Raw genomic sequence first — 19,690 nt, 5'->3', positions numbered from 1 at the left:
CTCTGGGCTGGAATAAACAGACCCTGGTTAGTTTGGGTGGCGGAACAAGCCTCAGTCTGAAAGCCAAAAGGGCGAGAATGCCTCCTTCTGGGGCTCCCTCGCCTCCTGCCATGGCCAAAAGGACTTCCTGGCCCCATTTCCCTGCTGCCCAGCTGACCAACCGGGCCTTTTGGTCCCCTGCAGTTCTCACGGGGCAGGTCTGAAGGCAGCTCTAGGGGTCAGGTGGACAGTTCCTGCCCACATGGGCAGAAGCCCCACAGCGGCCATCTTGGCTTCAATTTGGCCCTCTTTTTCTTGGGTGGCCCCTCTTCAGACCACGTCCAGGCTCATGGCTGGTCGCCTTCGCCAGAGTGAAGACGCTTGCGGCCTGTTTTGGGAGCTCAGCCGCACTCGCTGCAACCAACGGAGGGGTGGCTGCAACCTCTGGGCACCATTGAGCGCCAGGCCAGAGCCTTTGCCCCAGTGCCCAGCCGGGAAGGCTTTGTCTGGGCAAAGAAAGAAGAAGTGGGTGGAAGGAGCCAGGAGAAAAGGGGGGGGGGGGGGCTGAGTGCTGGGCTGGGGGGCAAGCAGAAAGCAGCACCCTGTCCTCAAATACCCTTAATCTGAGCTCCTGCCTCCTGCCGTGAGTGTCAGGCAGTTCCTAAGACCCAGCAAGACGAGGGCCACGCTGCGCTGCCCATTAACCCCTTCAGAGCCGGTGCTGCGCTCCTGGATCAACACGCATACACCACTAGCAAGTGGCTGCCGGGAGGGAGGTGGGGCTGAGAGGGGGTCCCTGGGGGTAGAAGACGGGCCTCCTCCTCGGCATCCCGGGCTTTGCCACAGAAGGGGCCTGCCTGGCTCCCCTGGGGGCAAAACCGGCCCAAGTGGGGAGCGGAGCGGAAGCCCTGGCTGCTCCTGGGGGGCTTCTTAGAGGGAGCAGAAATCCCGGACTGGATTTGCAGCAGACTCGACATGCGTCATCCCCCCCCCCCCACACACACACACGTGCGTCCTTTGAGAAGGACCCTGTCCTCCTGGTGGGTTTTCCGAAGCCCCGCCCTGCTGGCAACCTCATGAAGGACGTTGGAAATGGCAGCGCTCGTCCAGGGACCCCAAGCAAGACGCCCCCCCCCCCCCCCGGCTGCTCCATGACGGTCGGCTGCCACGTGGTCTCATTCAAAGGTTTCCCCTCCCGGTTCTGTGGGCGTGGCTTGGTGGGCGTGGCAGGGGAAGGTTACTGCAAAAATCTCCGTTCCCTCCCTGCTCGGGGGGGGGTAGACAGGAGGGGTTTTTGCCTCTTTTCCTGACTACTCACAATTTCCACCCCACCCCCCGCCCCCCCATTCCCCAGAACCTGCCGACTCTCACCCTGGTCTGGGCCCTGCGTGCAGCCGGCTGTGGCGGCTGGTGAGCTCTGGTGGAGCTCTGGCAGTCGTGGGCGGTGCCGGCACAGCAGCTGGGTGGCCACCCTTTGCGTCCACTCTTGGGCCAGAGCGTCAGTCAGCGGCCCCGGCTGCCTTGGTGGAGCAGGAGAGCCAGTGGAGCCGGGCGGCAGACCCCTACCCCTGGGGAGCCTTGGTTACTGCCGCTTGGGAGTGGGCTGCTCCAGGTGGGGAGCCTTCCCTGGACCTCACTTGGGGGGCTGGAGACCCCCAGGAGGGTAGGGCAGCAGGGACTCTCCTCGGCCCCCATGCCCACCGCGCCCCCCCACCTCCCACTCTGCAGTTTCCCAGAGTGAAGAAAATGTAAGTCCAACATTCAGATTACAGGTGACCTCGGAGGGAGGGAGGGAGGGAGGGAATGGAGGGAGGGAGGGAGGGAATGGAGGGAGGGAGGGAGGGAATGGAGGGAGAGAGGGAGGGAGGGAATGGAGGGAGGGAGGGAGGGAATGGAGGGAGAGAGGGAGGGAGGGAATGGAGGGAGGGAGGGAATGGAGGGAGAGAGGGAGGGAGGGAATGGAGGGAGGGAGGGGATGGAGGAAGGGATGGAGGGAGGGAGGGAGGACCAAATGTTCCCGCTTTGCTCATAGAGGGTTGAGTCTGTGGATAAGCTGTTGTTCAAAACCCGCTGGAGTGAAAAGACAAAAATTAACAACTGGGGTGCTGACGGGTGTGCATGTGTGTGTAGTTTTGTATGTTGCTTAGCACTCGCACACACTGGGTGCTCAGGGAGCCAATGGAGGAGGCCCTGCCGGCAGGCAGCCCCTCGTGCTGATCTCAGTTGACCCTCTGGCCCTTCGGTGCCTCCGTGGATCACAGGAAATGCCAGGCTCAGTTAGGCAAAGTGGAGGGTCTCTTGGCCCCACCTGCCCCCTCCTCGACTGCTGGCCTGGTTGCGGGAGACAAAAGCTGCCGGGGCCCCACAGAGCCCACCCGGGTGTGAGTGTGCCCGGCATTCCCAGGGGCCAGGGGCAGCGTTGCTGCTGCTGCTGCTGGCCTCTCCTCAGTGACCCCACCCCCACTGGATGGGGGGGCTCAGCCTCTGCTCTTCCCGCTCCTTGCAGCCATCTCCGCCTTTGAGGTCCAGCCTCTCCCCATGGAGGTCCACCAAGGGGGCGTGGCTAGATTTGCCTGCAGAATCCCTGCCCACCCACCCGCCATCATCACCTGGGAGGTGAACGGGACAGCGCTGCCCCTGGAGGAGGCGGAGAGGTAAGGTGCTCTCAGGCTTCCACCCCCCACCCCCTGGGGATGACGGGCAGGGGGGGACATGCGAGGCCAGTCCTGGGCTACAGCAGTTGCGGCCACGGGGACCCGATTCTGCCTTCCAAAATGTCGCTTCCTGGTTGCAGAGGCCGGGGGGGGGGGTCTATTCCGGCAGGGATCCCCTTCCTCGCTCTGGCCAAAACCTGCCCAGCCATCTTGCAGGGCACCTGGACCAGGGTGGGGGATGGGGGGGCACACACACAGACACACCAGGAAGCGCAGAGGGTGTGTCTTCCCTGCCGCCATTCTCTCCGGCCAGGATAACCGTGCTGCCATCTGGAGTGCTGCAGATCTATGGCGTTGAGCCAAAAGATGCCGGGAGTTACCGTTGTGTTGCTACAACGGTTGTCGGCCGGCGGAGGAGTGGCGAGGCTGAACTCACTGTTGCTCCAGGTACCCAGAAACCTTCCTGCTTTTCGAGCATGGTTGCCAGCAAAGGGAGGGGCTCAGGGTGGGGGAAGGGGTCCCACCGCCTCCGAGGTAGGTGGGCCACACGTTTCTGCTGTGGGCGTTTCTTCTCCACAGTGACCAGCACCAAGCTCTTCCACAAGCCCTCCATTATAGCTGGCCCCGAAAATACCACCGCTTCTGTCCACCAGACGGTCATCTTCGAGTGTGTGGCCATCGGGAATCCCAAACCAATTGTGTCCTGGAGCCGTCTTGGTGAGTTCTGGAGAGTCCACACGGCCTCTTCGGCCTCCAGCTGTGGGGAATGAAAGGACGAGTGGGAAATCCTTTTGCGTGGGCCACATTCATTGTTGCTGCCCACAGGTTGGCCTGCGAAAGGGGAAATTGTCCCCTGGAGGGTCTTGGTCAGTGCTCCCAAAGCTGGAAGGGAAAAACTGCCTTGGGGAGAACGGTCCTTCCCGGCAGAGAGCCGGGCTGGCCGTCTTTCCCCAGCGGGTGGGCCGCTCCGTGGGACTTGTGGCAGGAGCTCCTCCACCCTCCCTGCTGGCTGAAAAGCGGCTCCTCGGCTGGCTGGGCCTCCTGCGCGCATCCTGAGGTGCAGCTGTCCGAAGCGGGCGTGGCAGGCTGTCCAGCAGGGAAAAGGCCGGGGCTGCGGGTCAGAGCCTCCGCTGTCGGGGGAGTCGGGGCTCTGCGGGCATTTCTCCCCCTGGGGACTGACATTTGGGGGGAGGCCTGAGCGATTAGAGGGGACCAGGAAGCCCGGGGTGGGTGGGTGGGGAGCACCTGCAAGCGAGGCAGGGGGTTGAGGCGTCCCTCTCCAAACAGACCACAAGTCCATCGATGTTTTCAACACGCGGGTCCTTGGGAATGGGAATCTCATGATCTCGGACGTGAAGGTGCAACACTCGGGTGTTTACATTTGCCGTGCTACAATCCCCGGCACACGAAACTTCACCACCGCCATGGCAACGCTGCTGGTGCTAGGTGAGTGAGTCGGGGGGGCGTCGCTCTGGACAGGGCTAAGGGACCATTAGGGCCCAGGAGGGGGGCAGGACGACCTGAGGCGGGCTCTCAAGCCAAACTCTCCGGCAATGAGGGCTGCCCAGGCCGCCTTGGGCCGAGGTGGGCCAGGCCTCTGGAGGGGCTTCTGACACGAATGGGCCTGGGTCCCAGGGAGGCCCAGCTTGAGAAACTGGCCGAGAAGATGACCTGCACCTCGTTCCCTGTTCCTTGCAGCGCCCCCTGCTTTTGTGGAGTGGCCCGAGAGCTTGACCAGGCCCCGAGCAGGCACAGCCCGTTTGGCCTGCCAGGCAGAAGGCATTCCGACCCCCAAGATCTCCTGGCTAAAGAACGGCCGGAAGGTCCACTCCAACGGCAGAATCAAGACCTACAGCAGGTTGGGGAGCAGGCTTGGTTCTTGGGGGGCAGGCAGGAGGGGGCACAGGCAGAGGGCCAGGCCTGCTCAGGGTCCTTCCTCTGGAGTCCTTGCACAGAACCGGGAGGGGGGGCCGGTTTCCGTGCAAGGGGGGCTTGAGCGGTCCTCCTCCTCCTCCTCCTCCTCCTCCTCCTCCTCCATGTAAGTGGAATCTGATGAGCAGAATCAGTCGCCACCCCCTTCCCAGCCAGACTTCCAGGCCCCGTGGAGCCCGGTGCTTCTGAACCGCCCTGCTGGATGCACCCGTTGTGGCTTCTCCTCTTTGGCCTGGTCTGGTTCCCTTCTGAGGCCAGACCCTCCGCTTCACCTTTCCAGTAAACTGGTGATCAACCAGATCACCCCCGAGGACGATGCCATCTACCAGTGTGTGGCTGAGAACAGCCAAGGGTCGGTCCTGGCCAGGGCCCGCCTGACAGTGGTCCTCTCCGAAGACCGGCCGAGCGCCCCGTGCAACGTCCATGCTGAGACCGTGTCCAGCTCAGCCATCCTCTTGGCCTGGGAGAGGCCCCTGTACAACTCGGACAAAGTGATCGCCTACTCGGTGCACTACACGAAGGCGGAAGGTGAGCGGTGCGAAGGGGGGCAGGAGGCGCTTGGGGCCACGTGCGACCCCACTGGGGAGCTGCTTCTGGGGGGTTTTCAGCCGCAACTTCCTTCTCATCCTATTTTGGCCTTGGTTAGACACCTTTCAAGAAGGTTGCCAGATGTTTGGAAAGATAAATGTTGCATAAATGAGTTGGAGGGTGGACTGAAGAGCTGATTTTGATTCATTCCAGAAAGTGGCTGCGTTTAAGTGGTCTGCCTCTCGGGAAAAGGCCCGTTTGGGGGGTGCAAGAGTGGGGCCCAATCTCAGCACTGGCGGTGGAGCCCCACCTGAGGGCAGAAGCAGGCAAGGGGCCTTTGAGAGGCCTCGAGCTGGGCTCCCGGGGGGGTGGGGTAGGAGGGTGGCTCTTGAGGGGGGAGAGGCCAGAAATCAAGCCTAATCCACAGCCCTTTAATGGGAGGCCTGTGAGGTCCTGAGGAACTGGCCGAATTGAAACGCCCTCAGCCGGTGGCCTTCGTCCTGGGGTGGAGGAGGGGAGGCTGCCTTTGCCCGGAGAGCGGGGAGGCCGCTGACAGGCTTTGGGGGCTGAGGAGGGTCCAGAGCGGTTGCTTCCTCTTGTCTGCCTCGGAGGCCTTTGAGAGGCAGTGCCGGACGTCCAGCCTTGGGACCTCCGTCGCCACAGAAAGCCCTCAACTCCCCAGGACGCTGCTAGGGAGCAGAGGGCGCTCGGCTCTGTCGCGGATCCCCGTCCATTTGGGATTTCTGGATCTCGCCCGCCTCCTTCGGCTGAGTGGCCTCTGAGGGAGCCTCCCGTCCTGAGGGGCTCCGGCCACTCTCCTTCTGTTCCAGGCTTCAACAACGAAGAATACCAGGTGGTGATTGGAAACGACACCACCCGTTATATTATTGATGACTTGGACCCTGCCAGCAACTACATCTTCTACGTGGTCGCCTACATGCCCCTGGGGGCCAGCCAGATGTCTGACCACGTCACTCGGCCCACACTGGAAGACGGTACGGCCCCCCGAGACCCAGAACCCAGAGGGGGGGGCGACAGGTGGCAAGGGCGTAGTCCACAATGCCCCCCTCCAAGCTGCCATAGACCCGAGGGGGGGCCTTCAGGAGGAGGCCAGGGGTCTCTCACTCCAGCAGCAGAGGCCTCTCATGGCCTGGCCACTTCCAGGACTTTGGCCGAGGAGACGCAGAGTCCCTCTGGGTCCCCGTGTGGGTTGCAATTTACAAGGGGGAGAGCAGCAGCTGCAGCGGGGGAGGGTCTCCAAGAAGGCCTCCTCCCTCCCCCCCTTTCTCACCTCAGTCCCTTAGTCCTCCACTTCCCCTCCCTCCCTCCCTCGGGGATGCTGACCTGCCCTCCCTCTCTTCTCCCCCCCCCCCCCCCCGCAGTCCCGCTGAGGGCTCCCGAGCTCAGCCTGACCAGCAGGAGCCCCTCCGACGTCCTCGTCTCCTGGCTGCCCATCCCGGCCAAGTACCGGCGGGGGCAGGTGGTGGCTTTCCAGCTCTCCTTCCGTCTCAGCACCGAGAGCAGCGTCCAGCGACTGGAGCTCCCAGGGACCACCTACGGACACCTGCTCCAGGGGCTGAGGCCCAACAGCCTCTACCTGGTCCGCATCTCTGCTGCCACAAAGGCCGGTTGGGGCGAGGCCTCGCTCTGGACCTCCCACCGCACCCCAAAAGCCTCCAGTGTCCAAGGTGCCGCCTCTTCTCCCCCCAAATGAGTAGCAGAGCTATTCTGTCCCCCCTCCCCCGCACACACCCACCTGAGAAAGAGCCAGAGGTTGGGAGGGGGCTGGCCGGTCGGGCGGAGGGGGCTCTGGGCGTGCTGCTCCCAAACATTCTGGCTCTTTCTTAAGAACTTTAAAGCCGCAGGAATGGCCGGGGGGGGAGGGGTGAAGACGCTGCTGCTAAGATTGTCCGGGGGGGTTCTGGCTTTCTTCGCAAGCATTAGGGCCAGGAGGTGGGGGACCTGTCCGATTTGTGGTGAGCTGTGGGACGGTCAGCCATATCATTTCAGCAAATAAATGACCATGTCTAATTTTGGCAGCATTGCTTCCCACCCCATTTATGAAACCAAAGGGCCGAAGTTGGCCCCTGCGTTGAGCCTCCCGTGTCCCCTTCATTCCCAGCACCCAAGTCTCCCGAGTTGCGCCTGCAACCCCTGAACTGCACCACCATCACCGTGAAGTGGCGGCAGGAGCTCGCAGACCGGGCGGCCGTCCAAGGCTACAAGCTGTACTACAAAGAGGAAGGGCAGCCCGAGAGTGGCCCGGTTCTGCTCGGGGCCAGCGACTCCACCTACACCCTCGGCGGCCTGGGTGAGCAGGGCCCCCTCAGTTCCAGACCGGGGGTGGGGAGGGGGCAGCAGAGAAGGGCGCTCAGTGGAGGCCACTTGTCCGGAGGGATCCGCGGGCTGCCTGGTGGGGCTGGGGGGCCACGCGTGGGGGGCGGAGGCTGCAGGAGTGTTGGTGCAGGCAGCCGAACGCTCGCAGGGCTGGGCTTAAGCTAAGCTGGTGTTGTGACCCGGGAGGGGGGGGAGCAGACGGACCACCCATCCGTGGGGGGGGGGCTCCTGAATGGGCCGAGCCTGACCAGGAGGCGGAGTAGAAATGTGCCGAGCATCTCCATGGAAACGAGATCCAGGGATCCAGCAAGGGAGGGGGGGCAGGATGGTGGAGTCCCAATGAAGGCCAGGTCAAGCTTCCACCGGCTTCATCCCTGGCCGAAGTGGGGCTCAGTTGGGGGGCCCAGCCATTCAGGTGGCGGCTCTTGCGCGGGGATTGTGGGCCTCGTCGGGTCCCCTGGGAACCGTCCGCAGTCACTGTTCAGGTTCTCCTGTTGAGCAGCAGGTGGGAAGCAGCTGCCACGGAAGAACGGCTCCCGGAAGGCCACTTCCCCACCTGCCTTGGCTCTGCCCCAAAGGGCCGCCACCCCCTCCCCTCTGTGGAAGGGAGATGCAGGCGAGCTCTCCCCCCCCCAGAGTCCAGGCTCTTGCGTAGACCCCACCGCTGGGCCCCCCAGGACTCATTGGTCTTGCAACGCTCTGCATCCTGTGCTTGAATCCTGGGCTGCCCCCTCACACACGCGCAGCTCAGCTCCCCGGGCGGTTGTGCCACGGTCCCCAGGGCCGATTCCTCCACAGCGGTTGTGGTGCTTAGGACAGGCGCCTGTTGCTTTCTATGCTACTGCTTGGTCCCTTTGACCCTCCCGCCATTTCCCTGGCCATGAGATTCCCTGGGGGCCTTTGGCTGGTTTCTCAGTGTTTTGTTTGAGGAATTATAAGCACGGGGGGGGGGGGGTTCTTGGGTTGCATCCCAGCCCCGCAGGAGCGTGTGGGAAGGAGAAAGAGTCAAGGGGGCTACAAGAACCGCACACACTTTGGGGGAGGGGGGGCTTGTGCCCTGTGTGCTTGGGAGGGGGCTGCGATGGGGGCTTTGCCAGGGGAGCTTCTGCAGAGCCCCCTCCTCCCCCAGGGAATCTTATTGAGGGTGGGGGAGGGGTGCACAGAAGGCGGGGGGGCTCCGTGGCCTGACCAAGCAGGCAACCAGTGGATGCTGTCCTCCTGGGGGGCCTTTCCTGGGAGGGGCCGCCTAGCCGCAGTAGCCTCCGGCATTGTGGAACTGCCTGGGATTCACTTTATATGTTGTTATTGCAATGAAACTGCAAAAATGGTCAAGCTTCTCCTCTACCACCACCAGGTGCTTTAAGATGACCGTGTGTCCTCTCTGCCGGTCAGCCTGGGGTGCTGGTGCCCCTCCTTTCCCTGTAATTCCATTTGAATGGTGTTGGGAGGAGTGAGTGGCAGGAGGCCCCGGTCTCAACTTACAAAGCGGAGGATGGACACCAACAAAAGGGAGGAAGGGGCCGGGCAGACCCCCAGGAGGCCCAGGCTGCTTTGGGGGAGTCTGGCTTGTCTCTTTTTCATCTTTCTTCCTCTCTCTTTATGCTTTCGGCCGCTGGGCACCGCCAGATGGGTATTCTAGCCTTTCCCAGTTTGGACGTCCTGTCCAACTGGTTTGCTGAAATAAGTGTTGGCAAGCCTTCTTCAGACCATGGCTTGCTAACCCTGGGTTGGAAGCCTTTGAAAACCAAGATTTGCAGTCACCCTCACAAGCCATGGTTTTGCCGCCATGCTGCTTTGCTTAGATGTATGTGTAACACACACACACACCCGTTTCCCAAGAAGTGTAACCCAATCCCCTGTGACCTAGAGAAATCAATTCTCTCAGAAAAGATCAATTTATTGGAGTAAGCGTTCACCAGGTCAGAGTGACCGGTGGGATGGTGGAGACTCTGTTCTGTTCACTGCGATAGTTGTGGGGCTGAGAGGGGCCAGGAAGGCGGCAAGTTGCAAGAATGGACTTTATCATTTAGAATGTTATTTCACATACATACTCTGTGTGTGTGTGTGTGTGTGTGTGTGTGTGTGTGTGTGTGTGTGCAAGAGAGAGAGAGAGAGAGAGAGAGAAATAACTTGCCTCCCCTCCCCTCCCCCCCACAGCCCTCGCTGGACCTTCTTTGTGGTGGGGGTGGGGGGGATCCTGTTTTCTTCGCCCAGCCCTCCCCTGCCCCCCTTCTGAGGATCAGGTTTCCCTCTGCCGGGCCGTTCCCACCCTTCCCCCTCCCTGTTGCCAGGAGAGCCCCCGGTCCGGGGTCAAAGGCCACGACCCAGATGTCAGAGCAGCCGGGCTGCCGGCCTCCCCTTGAATGACGCTCTGGAGCTTTTTGTGTGGCCGGAGGAGGAGGAGGGGATAGTCTTGGGGGCTCCACAATGGCTGACAGCAAGACAAAAGTCTGAGCTGGACATTCGGTGGGGGGCCCGGGCCCCTTTCTCTCCCCAATCCCAGCGAGAACCTTTCCAGTTTGCCTTGGCTGGACTTTGGAGGTTGTCCTGGAAGCCCCGGGCTGAACAAAAGGGTCTCCTGGCCATGGATGGAGGCCTGGACCGTCCCACGAAGCCCTGCCCAGCTCTGGCCTCATCAGCCCCCCCTGCAGAGCTCGGACAATCCCCTCCCAATGTGTTTTCAAAAGAGCCAGCTCATAAAGGGTTGCCCGCTCCTGCCCGGCCTTTGCAGAGGGAGGCCCTGAGAAAGTCGGGTGGGGGCCAACTTTCAAGAGGCCTGGAGAAAACTCTGGAAAGGCTGCTTCCTGGACAGCACCACCGGCCCCATCTCCCTCCCTCCCTCCCCACCTCCCTCCCGGCTCTTCCCCACCCTTCATCGTCTGGGGGCTGGGGCTGACCACGGGCTCCTCTCTGGTTCGATCTGGCCCTGACCCGGGAGTCACCTGGGGCCCTTTGGAGGCTCTGGAAAGGAAGAGCAGCTAAAGGAAAGGGGGGGAGCCCCCCCCCTCTGAAGCAAATGGCCTCCTCGGCTCAGATTCGGGGATTGTCCCCCGTTTCCACCAAGCTCCTCCAAAGACTCTTGCTGGATCTTCCCGCAGAGGCTTCACTTGGGGTGGCCCCGTTTTGCCCATGGCTTTTTCGGAGAGGGGAAGGGCGCCCCCTGGTGTCCTGCTGTGGAAAGAGGTGGCTGGATATTCCTAGATTGACCCTGGAGAAGAGGAGGGGTGGAGTTGTGGCTGGACTGATCTTGGTCCAGTGTGGGCATGGGGGCGGCCTGCCCCACAGCTAGTGGTTCTGAAGGGGGGTTAACCATCCGAGCTCCACAGGTGGCCAGGAGGTTCAGGGGGAGGAGAGACTGGGCCCTCACCTGTCTTCCAGGGGGTCTGAACCTCCGGCTCCCTCCCAGTCGGTGGGTGCAGTCACTGCGCAGGACCTCAGGGGAGGTCAGCGGCCGTGGGGCAGCCAGACATGACCAAGGGGCAAATGTGGGGAGGCTGCTGCTGCTGCTGGAGGGGGAGGGGGGACTTTAGTCAGGTGCCAAGAGCCCCCGGGTGGAGGAGGCAGTCCGGACACTTCACTGGGGATCAGGACGTGGTACTGGGCCCCCGATTGGGCTAAGCAGCTGCCCTTCAACCTTGTCCAGTCCCCAGAAGGAAGTACCACGTGAGGCTGCTGGCGTACAACAGCCTGGAGGAAGGCTACGAGGCCGACCAGACGGTCAGCACCCTCGGCTGCGCAGGTAGGTCTCCCGCTCATTTCTCTGCTGTCGAAGCTTTTTGAATAGCTGTAAAGTCTGAGAAAGGGACTTTGTGGGTCCAAAACAATGGACGTTGGCTTGAAGCTTCTCCGTTCCTTATCTCCAGGCACCCCTGGTCCCATTCATGGGGGTCCAAAGGAAAGGCAGTTGGCCGGAGGGAAGCCACGTAGGGTCCTGGCTGCTTTGGGCTGCAGAAAACGTCCTCTGGTTTGGGGGCCTCTGTGCTGATCAGACGTCCGAAGCTGAGCGTCCGGTCACCGTTGCTCTTCGAAAACGGTGGAGTCCTGACCCGGCTCCCTCCCGCTCAGGCCGTCTCCTCTCTCTGCAGCTGTCCGGGATCTCCTGGTGCCGCCACCCCCGCCACCCCACCACCTCTACGCCAAAGCCAACTCTTCCTCCTCCATCTTCTTGCACTGGGGGCGGCCAGCCTTCACTTCTGCCCAGGCCATCAACTACACCCTCCGCTGTCACCCGGTGGGGCTGCAGAACGCGTCTCTGGTGCTCTACCTCCCAACGTACGTGGGCCTTCCTCGACGGCCAGCACCCCTCCCCTCCAGTCAGGACACAGCCGGGGCCTTTCCCGCCTCTGGTTTTGAGGCCTGGTGGCTGCCCGGCATGACGCGCCAAGACGGTTGACCTTGATTCTCCTGCAGTTAAGCTGGAAGGTCTCCTGCTGGGCCCCCTCTCGAGGGGGTGTGTGTCTGCCCTAGGCCTTTGTGTGAGGAAAGTGGCTCCTCCGTCTGGGCAGAGAAGCAACCCCGGGTCCTGGCTGGGAGGGAGGAAGGGGAGCCCTGCCACAGCCTGGCCAGCCCATTGCAAGGCTGAGGGGCCCCCTCCCTGCTGCAGGCGGAGCGAGGATGGGCAAAAGGAGCGGGGAGGGAGGGGCCTCCTGCTAACCGGCTCCTTCTGCCCAGGTCGGAGACTCACTTGATGGTCCAAGGACTGGAACCAAGCACCAAGTATGAGTTTGCCGTTCGGCTGCATGTGGATCAGCTGTCCAGCCCGTGGAGTCCAGTGGTCTACCACTCCACCCTCCCAGAAGGTGAGGAGGGGGCAGCGGCTGCCTGGTGCTCCTTGGCTGACCGTCTGCTCCTGCCCTGCATGTGGTGGGCCTCTCGGGCTCCACCAAGTGAGGCCTCTTGTGACAGCCTACCTGTGCCCACAGCCCCCGCTGGTCCCCCCCTGGAAGTGAAGGCAACGCTGATTGAGGAAGACACCGCATTGGTCTCCTGGAAGCCCCCCGCTGGCATCCGGACCCTCGTCTCCCGTTACACCATTCTGTACACCTCCAAGAAAGCTTGGGTGGCAGGCGAGTGGCAGGTCCTGCACCGGGAAGGTGAGTGACAGCCTGCAGACTCTGGGTGCCAAGATTGGTGCCTCCCCACTTCCCCCCAACCTCGTGGCTGCTCCCTGGGCTGCCCAGGCCTGCTGGCCGCCTGGAGCCCAAGGAGAGCCCCGGCCCTTGTTTCCAGAGCTTGTGAGGGTCTCCTTCCTGGGTTGATGAGGGGGGTCTCTGCCCCTTCTTAACACGATGTCGTGGCTGCGACAGGGGTCCTGCAGAGTGAAGGATCTCGGGGGCAGAAGCGGAGGGGCTGAAGGGCTCTGCCAGGCCACAGGCAGTCTGGCCCTGGCTATCCAGACTATACAGATTGAGTTCATGAGACTTCATGAACTCCATCTGTCCAGTCTGGAGGACAGAAGGGAAAGGGGGGACATGAGCGGAACTTTTAAATATGTTAAAGGGTTCAATAAGGTCCAGGAGGGAAGTGTTTTTAATAGGAAAGTGAACACAAGAACAAGGGGACACAATCTGAGGTTAGTTGGGGGAAAGATCAAAAGCAACATGAGAAAATATTATTTCACTGAAAGAGTAGTAGATCCTTGGAACAAACTTCCAGCAGACGTGGTAGATAAATCCACAGTAACTGAGTTTAAACATGCCTGGGATAAACATAGATGCATCCTAAGATAAAACACAGGAAATAGTATAAGGGCAGACGAGATGGACCAGGAGGTCTTTTTCTGCCGTCAGACTTCTATGTTTCTATGTTTCTATCCAAGGAGCCGGACACGGTCGGCCTCTCACGGTCCCTCTTTCCTTCTTGCAGGAACAATAACCATGGCTTTACTGGAGAACCTCAGCGTGGGAAGCGTCTACCTCATCAAACTTGCTGCATCCAACCAAGTGGGTGAAGGGCCTTTTTCTAGCGCGGTGGAACTTGTGGTGCTGCCAAAGGAGCCCTCGGAGGCAAACCAGAGGCCAAAACGCCTGGATTCTGCAGAAGCTGGCACAAGTGAGCCCCTGGCCCAACCCTCTACTCCCCCCTCTTTCCCAGGAGGGGCCGCCCGGGGCGTGGTGGGGTGGTGGGCTTTCTTGCTGTGGGCGGCCCACCGAGGCCTCAGGGAAAGACGGGCCCCTTTCCTTGTTGCAGCTCGTTCTGGCTCTTACCCGTTGGACCCGAGGTCAATGACGGGCATAATCGCCGGCGTCTCCATTGCCCTGGTGTGCATTTTGGTCTGCCTCCTTATCCTGATCCACCGCAGCAAAGCCAGGTACATTTGTTCTGCCTGTGTGGGTGAAAGGCTGGGTGGGAAGTGTGAGCCCCCCCACCGCACCCCCTGGCCAGTGCATCAGAGTCTGCGGTCTAGCGAATCTTTCCTGGTGGAAGCTCAGGTTGCATAGCCTGAGGGACAGAGTGACCCAGGCAGGGGCTCCTGCTCTGACCCCCAGGAGTGGCGGGTGCAGAAGGCCGGGGCTCTTCCCCCTTCGTTCAGAATGGGCCTGCTGAGGAGTGGGGCTGGTCACGGGGCCAGCCTTCGTCCAGCAGGGCCCTTTAACCGCTGGATTCCTCTTGCCCAGGAAAGCAGCCCCTCCCAAAAGCAGCCAGCCCAGCCCCGAGCTGCCTCCTGGCGGGGGCGGCAGCTGTTCTTCCACAAGGCACCAGAAAACTCTGCAGAGCCTGGTGGAGAGCGAGCGGTCCCTCTTGTCCAGCAGCGCAGGAGGAAGCTTCCTGGATGCCAAGGTACAGAGATACGTACGTTTGTTCGCTTTTCTGCCAGGGGGCTTACAGCCAGTCAACCAGCTAGCCCCATTGCAGAATCAAGGGGTGGAAGAGGTAGGAGAGACCCCAAAGGACGAGGCATTGCGGGGCCTGGGGGCCTTTGACCTTGGCCTCTCTGGGGGACCTCCAAAGGGAGCGCGCAGACTGCAATAAGAGGGTAGGGGGCCTGGGACTAAATTCCCCGGGGCTTTGAAGGAGAGGAAAGGAAGCTGGCGCAGGGGTTTGCCCCTGGGTGTGAGATCCAGCCATTGTGACTCTCCAGTCCAGCTCTGGATCCATCAGGTTTTATCCAGGCAGCGTTGTAAATCGGAATGCCCTTCCGTGTGGGGCGCCCTGTGCAGTCTTCCCAGCTTTGTAAGCTCCTGGGGAGGGGTCTTCACGTGGGACAGCAGCAAAGCCCTTCAGGGGTCACCAACGCTGTGGTGTGGCTCTTTCGCCTTTGGCTCTGTCCTGGCTTGTGCGGTGGTTCCCACGTGGTTTGCCGGCATTTTTTAATCCCAGCTAGGCATCCAAGAAAGGCCATGAGTGGCCCCTCGGGCTCTGGCTAGCTCTCTCTCCCCTTGCTGGCCTTAGGGCCACTCGCCAAGGGGATCGGCTTTAAGGGGGGAAGCAAGGCCACGAGGCTCGACAGGGCATGTGCCAAAGGGGTTGGGGGGGTCCCAGGCCATAGTTGACTCTTGGGGAGTGGAGCCGGGAGCCGGTGCGCAGGCAGGCTGGCCGGTGGGGTTAGAGGCTTTGGCCTGCCAGGGTCCTTCTCCTCCCCCCTCCCCGAGAATAACAGAAGGCTCTCCTCCTCTTCAGGGCGGAACTGACCTTATTATAAACCACTTTGGCCCAGTCGCGAAGGAGGCAGCCCAGAAGAAACGGCTCTTCCTCCGTGGCTCCCGGAAGGACAAAGCGGAGAAGGTGAGAGATGGAGCCCCACTGACCGACCAGCGCGGGGGGACAACACTCTTCCTCCTGGGCAGACTGTGGCCTCTGCTGTGGTCCAGGCCTTGGGCTCTGTGCTGGCTCAGTGCCTGGAAAAGGGGGCTGGGGGGCGTCCTTCCCCTGCATGTTGCCAGCTGCACTAAACACCCTCCCTGCGGTGGGAGGCCGGGGTTGAAGCTCCCTGTGAATGGAGCCATCGTCGTGGGCAGTCCCCCCTCCCTCAGCCTAGCCACGGTGGGGGTGCAGCCAGGATGCTTCGCCAGTGACGGGGGCAGGCCAGGCCCCCGAGAGGTTGGGACTGGCTGGGCGGGGGACCTGTAGGGCACTTAGGCCGGGAGAGATCCCAGGGCCCCCCACCAGTGCTGCCGGGGCTGCCTCGCGTGGTTTCCTCTTCCGCCTCTTTGGCGAGGCCTCGTCTGCTTCGGCTCCTCCGTCACAGGGGCTGCTGCTGCTGGGCAAGGACCAGCCAGGCCAGGGGTCTCTTTCGTCCCCAGGAAGGCAGGGCGAGTGGCCCACGGCTGTGCTCTTCCTCCTGCAGGGCCCGACGCAGCTGGATTCCACGGCCTTCTTGCCCCGACCAGAGGCAGCCGGGCTCACGGTGGGCGAAGAGCAGCCGCCAAGGGCCCGGGGGGTCTGCAGCCTCGGCGCCGACATGGAGCATTCGGTCAACAGCCACGGCAGCCACGAGACGGGGGACTCAGGGAGGTTCTCGCAGGAGTCCAGCGAGGAGCTGCACCCCCCTCCCGGCTTTGGGGCTGTGGATTCTTCCCCGGGCAGCTGTCCTGCCCCCCGGTCTCCCCAGCCGCCACCAGCTGCAAGTGGCCGTGGGACGTCTTGCAGGGAGCAGTGACCTGGGCGGCCGAGGACTGGCGGGCCTCTTTGTGTTTCCCTTCCCTAGTGAATGTCCAGTGTGCAAAAATGTGAAAGGGGGGGGAGAAAGGTGCCCCCCCCCTCTGTTGCTGGAGCAAAGGTGCCCCCTTTGCTTGGATATCTACCTCAGCTTGCCAAGGCAGACGCCAAAGGAAGCAACCGCACTACCTCATGTGCTTGTGGCTGCAGGATCGGGGGTCCCTTCCCGGCAGCCCCGAGTCCTTTCCCTGAATGTATGGAGAGCGAGCGAGCGTGTGCCTGGGAGCCAAGGAGTTGTGTTGGGAAGCAGAGGGGGCTGCCCCACTGGCCTTGGGCGGGACCCTTGGGCCCAGAAGAGGGCCCCACCAGCCTTCACAGGGCCTTCTGGGGAGACCGGGGGGGGGGGGCTTGGCCAGATGGTCTCTTTCCCCAAGTGCCCCCGGCAGGAACTGTGCCTTCCGTTAGATAGCTATGAACTCACTGCTTGCCTTAAGTGCGAAGATTCCCTGGCGTGCCGAGCGGGGCCTTGCGACGGGGGCTCTGCAGGTTGCCTTGGGGACCCCCGTGGACCTCCCTGGCTGGCCCCCTCCCTCAAGGCACGGCAGGGCATCCTCTCGGTTCCCACACAGCTCTCGTTTTATACTACCTCTTTTTAAAATTATTCTAGTGTTATTGTTTTCCTATGCTCAGGGTGCAGTTTATGACTTTGAAGCTGCCTTGCGTGTTGTGAGGCAAACTGACAGGGTATCTCGTGTTTTGTTTGTTCTGAAGTTAGTGGGTGAGCAAGTGGATGAGATGGGGAGCAAAGGGAGCCATCCCACTCACCAGGACGGTCAGCTTTCCTCCCGGTTCCATTTAGAAAAGGTTCAGCCAGGTGTGACTCCCAGGTGACAGGGAATGAGGTGGTTGTGGGGCTGAGTGGCAGTAGCCTTAATGAGAGGACCGAGGGGCCCCCTCCCAGCTCCCCCTGTCAGCTGAGGACGTTGGCCAGGCCGACACCGTCATTTCCACCATTTTTCTGATGCGAAGAAAATAATAATCTTGTACCAAAGAATGTTCGGTGGAAAGGAGATGAAAGCTTCATATTTTCCACAAAAGATAATTGTTAAAAAACACAGCATCAAATAATTTTAATGCCTAAGTAGATATGAACCCAAAGGAGCCGAGAACTAAATGGAGATTAGGAGAGGACGGGGAAGATTTACAAAGTGATCTTTCATGTTGTTGCTGCCAGAATTGTTTTATAAAAGTGGGACTAAAGACCCTCTCGGCTCCAGTGGCTTCCAAGTGTAATGTCGTTTCCCTTTTCTTCAGAAGTTCCGTTAAGGACAGAGAGGATATTTCTGGATCTTCACTTACACTTCTTGAAGAAAAGGAAACTCGTTTGCCAAAGATTGATTGGGGGGGGGGGGGGTTGGAGGGGCGTTAGGGTTTGTTTGGGAGCTGAGCCTGCCCCACCCTCCAATGCCGGCTGCTCTTGCGGAGTTTCCTCCCCCCTGGAAGCCCCCCCTGCCCCAAGACACCTTTGCTGTGAACATGGACACTTTTGGACCTCTTCTGGGGACGAGACCCCCCTGCCAGGGGCTTCTGGTTTCTGGTGGTGGGCAGGTGAAGACACACCCGTCCCTGGAGCCCTCGGGATGGGGGAGGGAGCAGAGGCACCCTGGCCCAGTAAGGTGCGCTGCCCCCACCCCCCTGCAGAGGGTCCTGTTGTCCCAGGTGGCCAGTGCGCCAGCTCAAGAGAGGGAGGGGGATCTGCAAGTTGGAAAGAGTTTGTGTCCAATGTTGCAGAGCAGCAAATGAAGAAAACCAAAGATATTTAAGGCTACCTCGATGTAGAGGCCCATGCTAGGTAGGTAGGTGACTTTTTTTACTTTTGTTGCTTTTTGTTGTTTTGTTTTGAACTGATGTTATCTTTTCACGTGCCCCCACCCTATATACGGGGCTGTGTGTATGTGTGTGTGTGTGTGTGTGTGTGTGTGAATGGTGTCCCCTTCATCGCAGGGCAAACCTAGGCTAGCGGGGGGGGGGGGGTGTTTGAGGGCAACTGCCTTTGGGGCCTCTGGATGCTTCCTGGCAAAATGGTTTTTTTCCTTCCAGCTCCTTTTGACTCCAGGGGCCTCCGAGGGGCCTCTGCCCCCTTCCTTTCCCTGGAACCTCCAAGAATGCATTTGGAAGCGTGCCTCCCCCCCCCAGCAGTACAGACACTGAGCCCGTGCCATCAGCAACCTGCCCAGGGGGAGCACTTGGTTCCCATGGAAACATCTGTAACCGGGTCCTCCGTCCTGAAGAGCAGTGTAGCGAACACCCTGTGCATCACTCCAGGACATGTTGTCCGTGCAGTGCCAGAACGAGAGCCCGGTCAGATGGAGACCTCCTGGCCAGCTGAGCTCTGTGCACTCGGCCACCCTCCTCTGCAAGGGTTGCACGTAATTTGTGAGCCTCACCCATCACGGCAGGTGCGGCTGACCTCTTTGCCGTCCAACCGGGAGACCCTCAGCCCAGGTTTCAGGTTTAAGACACCGGTCTTACTTTTGTTCTGAAATTATTATCTATTTTAAAAGAGTTTTACGTTTTCCATCTCATCCGTCAGAGCTCTAGCTGCATCGCCACCACAGGATTTGCTGGGTTTTTTCTTTGGAAAAACAACTGGTTCGCTGCTGCTGCTTGTAGTCTTCTTGTTCTCAAGTGCCACCCCGCCCCACAAGCAGGAGGGTGAAGCCGTGGGAAAAGGGGGCTACAATGGCACCACCGGGACATCCCCTCGCACGGCTGGGCTGCCTTGGCTGGCACCTCCGGCCCGGGTGGCAACACCTCCCGACTCTCACTTGCACTTTGGGGCAAAGCCCGGAATCCGTTTCCCATTGAGGGGGAGGGGGTCCCTGAAGGATCTGAAACGGAATCGAATTCGTGATGGGACCCACAAGGAATTTGGTGCAGCGGCTCTCCCTAGATTTCAATCCGCTCTCAATCTGTGGCTCCTAGTTGTGCATTGGAGGAAGTGTGAGCCTCACCACTGGGGCGACTCTTTGCTGACTCTGGACTCTTTTGGGGCAAGTTGACACATGGTGGGAATCTCCCCCCCCCCCCAGCCATCTCAATCCTGTCACTGCACACACACACACACACACACATGGCCCCTTCTGCATCGGGCCTGGCACTTTGCTCAATGGCTCTTTAAAATGTGATAGAATGGCCAGTGGTAGAGTCTAGCCAGGCTTTTTGGCCAAGGGGCCTCTGGCTCTGGCCACTCCCGCTGCTTCTGTGAAGGGCCGTCACCGGCTGGCCAGCCAATGGGGGAATCGAGCTGAATTATATTAATTTTATATTTGACTCAGGGGATCAGCTCAGTGAACTCCATTGCGCCAGGACAGTTGGTGACAGCCTGATAATGAATGTACCTTTTAGGATGTCTTTTTAACGTGCTTATAATGTGCTTTTTAACACACACACACCCCCTTTGATAGCATGGTGAATGTTTCCCGTGTTCTTTCTCTTTCCCCTCAGCCCTTCTCAGGCTTGTCCTGATGCTAGTAGCACAAACCTCATGCCAAAAATAAGTGGAAATCTAAATGCCAAAATGTTTCTGCCCTCTTCCACAGAGGGGTGCACAGTGGAAATAAAAGTCTCCTGCAGTACCTGCCGCCTCTTTGCCTTCCAGG

General features: G+C 60.6%; 1 protein-coding gene across 2 annotated transcripts in view; it reads left to right on the top strand.

Moving 5' to 3' along the window:
- The window catches only part of PRTG (protogenin), a 30,287-nt gene extending 10,621 nt beyond the window's left edge, over positions 1–19,666 (top strand). Inside the window, exons 3-20 of one of the 2 annotated variants that reach the window (XM_070762207.1) lie at positions 2,486–2,633; positions 2,947–3,080; positions 3,213–3,350; positions 3,921–4,079; positions 4,332–4,491; positions 4,846–5,093; positions 5,924–6,088; positions 6,476–6,781; positions 7,216–7,404; positions 11,074–11,169; positions 11,516–11,702; positions 12,102–12,229; positions 12,353–12,523; positions 13,296–13,481; positions 13,620–13,740; positions 14,048–14,210; positions 15,051–15,155; positions 15,718–19,666. In XM_070762207.1, the coding sequence (XP_070618308.1) occupies positions 2,486–2,633; positions 2,947–3,080; positions 3,213–3,350; positions 3,921–4,079; positions 4,332–4,491; positions 4,846–5,093; positions 5,924–6,088; positions 6,476–6,781; positions 7,216–7,404; positions 11,074–11,169; positions 11,516–11,702; positions 12,102–12,229; positions 12,353–12,523; positions 13,296–13,481; positions 13,620–13,740; positions 14,048–14,210; positions 15,051–15,155; positions 15,718–16,029 (3,116 nt within the window). In that variant the 3' untranslated portion in view covers positions 16,030–19,666. Of the gene's footprint in view, positions 1–2,485; positions 2,634–2,946; positions 3,081–3,212; positions 3,351–3,920; positions 4,080–4,331; positions 4,492–4,845; positions 5,094–5,923; positions 6,089–6,475; positions 6,782–7,215; positions 7,405–11,073; positions 11,170–11,515; positions 11,703–12,101; positions 12,230–12,352; positions 12,524–13,295; positions 13,482–13,619; positions 13,741–14,047; positions 14,223–15,050; positions 15,156–15,717 lie in introns of both variants that reach the window. The other variant, XM_070762206.1, reaches the window with a different exon arrangement.
- Positions 19,667–19,690: the final 24 nt, after the last annotated feature.

This window comes from Erythrolamprus reginae, chromosome 10, assembly GCF_031021105.1.
Source record: "Erythrolamprus reginae isolate rEryReg1 chromosome 10, rEryReg1.hap1, whole genome shotgun sequence".
NCBI classification, from domain to species: Eukaryota; Metazoa; Chordata; class Lepidosauria; order Squamata; family Dipsadidae; genus Erythrolamprus; species Erythrolamprus reginae.
The sequence above is the reverse complement of the archived record's forward strand: the minus strand, read 5'-3'. Positions and strand labels throughout refer to the sequence as shown.